Source organism: Myotis lucifugus, unplaced genomic scaffold, assembly GCF_000147115.1.
Source record: "Myotis lucifugus unplaced genomic scaffold, Myoluc2.0 scaffold_773, whole genome shotgun sequence".
In the NCBI taxonomy this organism is placed as follows: Eukaryota; Metazoa; Chordata; class Mammalia; order Chiroptera; family Vespertilionidae; genus Myotis; species Myotis lucifugus.
In genome coordinates this window covers 56110-62189 of record NW_005871821.1, presented here as the reverse complement: position 1 = coordinate 62189, position 6080 = coordinate 56110, and the positions used below count along the sequence as shown (strand labels likewise).

At 39.3% G+C, this 6080-nt stretch overlaps 1 protein-coding gene and 1 non-coding gene across 2 annotated transcripts; both read right to left on the bottom strand.

Annotated features, from left to right (window-relative positions):
- Nucleotides 1–1441: 1441 nt before the first annotated feature.
- LOC102424582 (olfactory receptor 7A10-like) lies at nt 1442–2410 on the bottom strand. Its single transcript, XM_006106151.1, has one exon. It carries the CDS (start codon nt 2408–2410, stop codon nt 1442–1444), a length of 969 nt encoding a protein of 322 aa, XP_006106213.1.
- A 3542-nt stretch (nt 2411–5952) lies between these two features.
- On the bottom strand, nt 5953–6080 carry LOC111823959. The gene has a single exon (XR_002827069.1). It is a non-coding gene; the product is annotated as a small nucleolar RNA SNORA32 (small nucleolar RNA).

Here is a 6080-nt window from a genome sequence, read left to right as displayed (position 1 = left end):
ATAAACATGGTAACCAATCCTTCACCTCAACGAAAAAGAAAACAACCCTTGTCTTTGTCTGATATATTTCACTTAACATATTACCTTCTGGATTCACCCATGTTGTTGTAAATTTCATTCTTTTCAAGGCTGAGTAATATTCCATTGTATATATGTACCACTTCTTCTTTATCCGTTAATCTATTGATGGACACATAGGTTGCTTCCATATCTTGACTATTGTAAACAATGCTGCAATGAACACAGGGGTGCATGTATCTTTTATTGTAGATGTCTTTTTATTTCTTCAGATAAATACCCAGAAGTGGGATTCAGAAGGTTATAGAAATGTATAATCATACTATTGTATACCTGAAACTAATATTGTATATAATCTATAATTTAAAAAATTAAAAACCTTTGTACGTGGACACCAGTTTTCCATACTTCAATGAATAGATGGTCGGTATGGAAAAGAAAAACTTTCATAGTAATAAAATGTGTGATTAAAAATTTTGACTCCTCATTTCTGAAGTCATCTCTGACTATAAGACCATATTAGGTCAATATATTTATTCAAATGTGCCTTTCAATGTAGACTCCACCTGCAATTATATGTTTGATCATCAATTTTTGTCAGTGCCTATAGGGGACACCAGGCCGAATTAAAAAATGCACTAAGAGACCAGTTACAAAACTCAGTAGCATAGCTCTGGCTGGTGTGGCTCAGTTGGTTGGGGAGTTGTCCATACATCAAAAGGTTGCAGATTTGATTTCTGTTCGGGGGTGTATGGGAGGCAACTGATGGATGTTTGTCTCTCACATCGATGTTTCTCTCTCATATTTCTCTCTCTCTCCCTCTCTCGCTCCTCCTTCCCTCCCTCCCTCCCTCCCTCCAATAAATAAAAACATATCCTTGGGTGAGGATTAAAAAAACCACAATGTAGCAGCATGTTAGAGTTGACATTATCAGGAAGAGCAGTTAAGTTGGTGATAATGATGTAGAAAAGAATGACAGACCCAAATGTCACTTTGTTTTCAAATTTTCTTCTGCAATAAAATTACCTAAGTGGCCTTAATTGCCACGTGTAGTTTTGTTTCCATGTGAGTAATACAACGTCTTTCAGGAAAACTATAGAAAATTTACTAGGGAGTTAGATGTCATTTCAGAGAAAAATATTTTTAATAAATCCAATTTGTTCTACGAAAGAAATGTACATTTCCAAATATTCCTCAATCAAGGTGGGGAAACACGTGGGGAAGCTAGGAAAATAAAAATTAAAAAGTGGAAAACTGTACAGATATCAGAGCAGAAAGCTCAATCAAGGGAGTTACGAAATTGTATCGGGAATTTAAAATCAAATAAATGGAAATTTCAGACATGAAATAGAGGGAGCGAGTGCTTTCTCCAATCTGATCAAAGAATAGCAATTTCTGGCTCTTAATGTTTGCAGCCCTGTAGTCATGGGCACTTTTTCAGCCCCAGGATGATTGGTCTTTTTATAACTACCACCCCAACGAATCTTTTCAGGGCCCTCTTTATGTCTTTGTTCCTGAGACTGTAGATAAAAGGGTTCAGCATGGGTGTGACCACAGTGTACATCACTGAGGCTGTTGCACTTGAGTGTGAAGTGTGGGCAGCAGCAGAGCTAAAGTACACTCCTGCACTTGTACCATAAAATAAGGAGACAATGGAGAGGTGAGACGCACAGGTAGAAAATGCCTTATACTTCCCCTCAGCTGATGAGATTGCACATATGGAGGACACTATCTTAGAGTAAGAGTAAATGATACCGGCCAGGGGACAACCACCCATCAGCCCAACTCCAAAATACATCACCATGTTATTAAGAAAGGTGTCAGAACAGGCAAGTTGGACCACCTGTTTAAGTTCACAGAAAAAGTGGTGGATTTCCAAGTTTGGACAGAAAGACAGCCTCAATACCACTAAACTCTGTAACAAGGAATTCAGGATACACATGATCCAGGACACCAGAACCAGCAGTCCACAGAGCTGGGGGTTCATGATGACTGTGTAGTGCAGGGGGTGACAGATGGCCACAAAGCGATCATAGGCCATCACGGTCAAGAGGAAGACATCCAACCCTGCAAAGAGTATGAAAAAATACATCTGTGTGATGCAGTCTTCATAGGTGATGGCTTTGCTCTGTGTCTGGATGTTCCACAGCATCTTTGGGACGGTGGTGGAGGTGAAACAGATGTCTACCAAGGACAGGTTGGAGAGGAAGAAGTACATGGGCGTATGGAGGTGGGAGTCTGAGCTGACGGCCAGGATGATGAGCAGGTTTCCCAACACAGTGATCAGGTACATGGAGAGGAAAACCCCAAATATGAGGGGCTGCAGTGCTGGTTCCTCTGAAAATCCCAGAAGAACAAATTCTGAAGTTCGTGTATCATTGCCTTGTACCATGTGGTGGTGGTCATAACTAGGAAGAAAAACAATATTAATTTTACACATGTGGGTATTAATATAGTGAAATGCTAGAATTTTTTTATGTTTTTCAGTTAAAAAATTGTATATTATATTTATATTGATCATATCCCTTTTAAGGGATCTGCTGGGACAACTGTGATTAGGAATTCTTGTCCTACACTCAGCTTTCCCACAAGAGGTTATGTAATATAGTCTTAATGGAAAATTCTTTTATGCATTTGTGGAATTTATGTTGAGTACTGACTATCTTCTGTAAGAGTATAGAATGCTGAGGAATAGTTTTCTACAATCCAATGATGAAGAAAGGATATAAATTACCAAATAGAAAAACATATGCTGTGTCAGATAGTGACGGATGCTATGAAAAAGAAAAGCAGGCATAAAATAGAGTGAATGGATGTGTTGTATTTTACTGAGAGTTCAGAAAGACCCGCAAAGAGACATTTCAGCAGTCTTAGAGGAAGACAAAGTGGGAGCCATGAAGTTATCTGGGGGAAGTGTGTGCCCTGCTGTGGGAAGAGTCAGTGCGAAGACCCAGAGGGTGGCATTTGTTTCAGATACTCAAGGCTCTTTTAAAAAAATTAAATTTATTGCAGTGCATTGGTTAATAAATTATATGGGTTTCAAGTGCACAATTCCATGATCCATCATCTGTTTATTGCTTTGTGTGCCCACCACCCAAAGCCAAATCTTCTTCCATCACCATGTATTTGACCCCCTTTACCCTTTCCAACCGCCCCTGCCCCCCATTCCCTCTGGTAACCACCACACTGTTGTCTGTGTCTAGGAGTTTTTTATTTTTCCTGTTTGTCCATTTGTTGCTTTCAGTTTTATATCCCACATATGAGTGAAATCACATGGTTCTTGGGAAGCCAGAGTGTGAAGGGGAATGAGCAAGAGGGAGAGTGATGAGAGAGAGCATCAGAGAATGTGGGGGAAGAATGTGGCCTCACTGTTGCTGAAATCAAGACAGAGGTAGTCCTTCGCCTACATGTCATTCATTTCCTTTTTAACTTTTATTTCAAAGGATTCCTGTGAATAGAAATGTTTTTTTTTCTGTATTTCCATCTGTTGGTTAAGATTGTAGTGTCTTTATTTTTAAAATATTTTATTTATTTATTTTTAAATCCTCACCCAAGGATGTGCTTTTTATTGATTTTTTTTTTGGAGAGAGAGGAAGGGAGAGAGAGAGAAACATCCATGTGAGCGAGAAACATCGTCTGGTTGCCTCCCAATTGGTTGCCTCCTGACTGAGCTGGAAAATGTTATTAGCTGTAACTAGGTATGTGCCCTGACTAGGAATCTAAACTGCCACCGTTTGGTGTACAGGATGACACTCCAACCAACTGAGCCACACTGGCCAGTGCTGTAGTGTCTGTTTTTAAAGGGTCACATTTGGAGTATATGAGCTTAGGTACCACTGCCCAGAGAACTGCTTATGCCTCACAAAATAAATACACGTACAGACACACACACACACACACACACACACACACAGCACACTATGTCCTCCTGGGGCCATGTTACTCCCTGCTCTTCTCACAGCCACAATAATTAGGAATGATATAGGGCAGGTTGTTAACATAAAATTATCTTTACCGTAAAGAATGTATAAATAATTCCCAAATTCAAGTTGGTAAGCCTCCCATGAACACGGGACTCCATTATATTAAGATCATTTTGTGTCCTGTATTAAACAAATTAAAATCCATTTGGAAAAAAGTGAGAGAGGAAAGAAATAGACATGGAAAATAACAAGATCTGACAAACTCAGAGGGCCCCCGAGAGACTGTGCTGAGGACAAAGCTTTTTGTTTCTGGCAGAATTTCAACCCCAGTTCTATCCCCTGATGCCCAGAATAACTAATAAAACAGCAAAAACCAATTTATGCAAAAGAGAAAGGAATTTATGCAAAAGAGAAAGGAGTGCTATCTTTTTGATGTCAGGATGTATTACTGGTTGAACATCCACTAGAAAACTAGGCAAAGGGAACAAACACACAAATTATAACAGCAAATATACGATGTACAACAAGAGATGAGGATTTTGAAAAGATAAATGGTAAGACTTTTCCAAATGCTTTTAGATGCAAATCTCTTTGAATCAGAAAACTGAATCTTGGCTTTGAATCTCAATCTGCAATATGTTAGCTGCTTGAACTTGGAGAGACAACAGATTCATTCTAAGTTACTCATTCTAAATTAATATTCTCCCTCAAAAGCTTAGCATAGTTCCTTGCTGTGTGAAGTGATAAATGACTAGTTATCACTGGTGATAAGATTTGGCTGATTTTTCCCCCCTACTTCACAAATGTCTCCATTGCTTCCCCACCTCTTGGTAAAAAAGTATGGCACAACAATGCTCATTAGCATCTTAAATACAAATTTTCATGTGACTGCCCAACGTGTATGATGGTACTGTGAAATGTATGCCTCAAGAATTGCTATTGCAAGGTATATCTACTCCCATGTTTCTGGATCTTTAAAAAAAATACAAAACAGGGTAAATACATCCTATCTTAAATGGTTGAAAAAATGCCCTCTTTTACTCTATTTGCCTACTCCCCTTAACTGCAACACTCCTCTAATATGTTCTAATTTTATTAAAACACTTAATGCCTCCAATTCCTTCCTCTGTCTCATCCAATTGGACTTCCATTCTTATCACTTAATTGTCAACAATTACCCCTATATTGCTGAATCCAACAGAAACCTCTCGTTGTAACATTAAATAAATTATTTAAAAATTAATTAGCAACGTAGCACACAAACATGGCAGTCTCTCAGCTATGGGTTAGGCTGGTTTGGCTCTCAGGTGACTTCAAGTAGAAGTTCTCAGGGTCCAATCTCTCTGAATCTTTCCTGAAGCAGCTACTGGGCTCTCAGACTCACCTGGATGGGGTCTCTGAGTGGAAAGTCTTCATGTGAAAGTCTGAAATCCTCCCCAGATCACTGATGATGGAGACTGAAGCTCTGTCCCCAGACAAGACAGCAGGAAGGAGTGAAGCGTTCGTCCCCAGTCAGGCTTAGGACTCCACCCTGTTCTGTCCAGTTGAAGGTGCACACACCCTAATGGTCTGTAACAGAGGATATATTTTCAGCTTCCTTTATCAGCTCATTAGGCACTGTTTTCATTGTTACTCCCACCTCTGAGCACATTGTATCCCATGGGACAATGGTCTGGAAGGAAAAGAAAATTTCCTACTGGTTCGTTGTTCCCTGGTGACCACATTAGTAGTCAGGTGAATCTAGTTTTTATTATTCCTTCTCCATAAACTCACCTGCCTTCCAGAGGACTAACCTCCATGCATTTTATCCTAACGTTGAGTTAATATTTTCACCATATCTACAACTGAGGAACCTGTCTTGACACAGACTTCCACAGTATTGACTTGTGGTGGGGAACAATTCCTGATATCTTCAGGAAATTGGTAACCCCTCTTCAATAAGAGAGAGAGAGTTGTGTTCCTTTGCCACAAAACAAATGGTGCTAGAATCTTTGATTGATATGACTTAAAAAAGTATTCCCAAAAGGTAGACATAGCAATGCTACCAACATAGCATAAAGAAAACCTATTGGGAAAATGTTTTGTAGTCATGTTCACGGCAAATGAGAAATTGCATTCTAAAAGCCTTAGTAATGACCA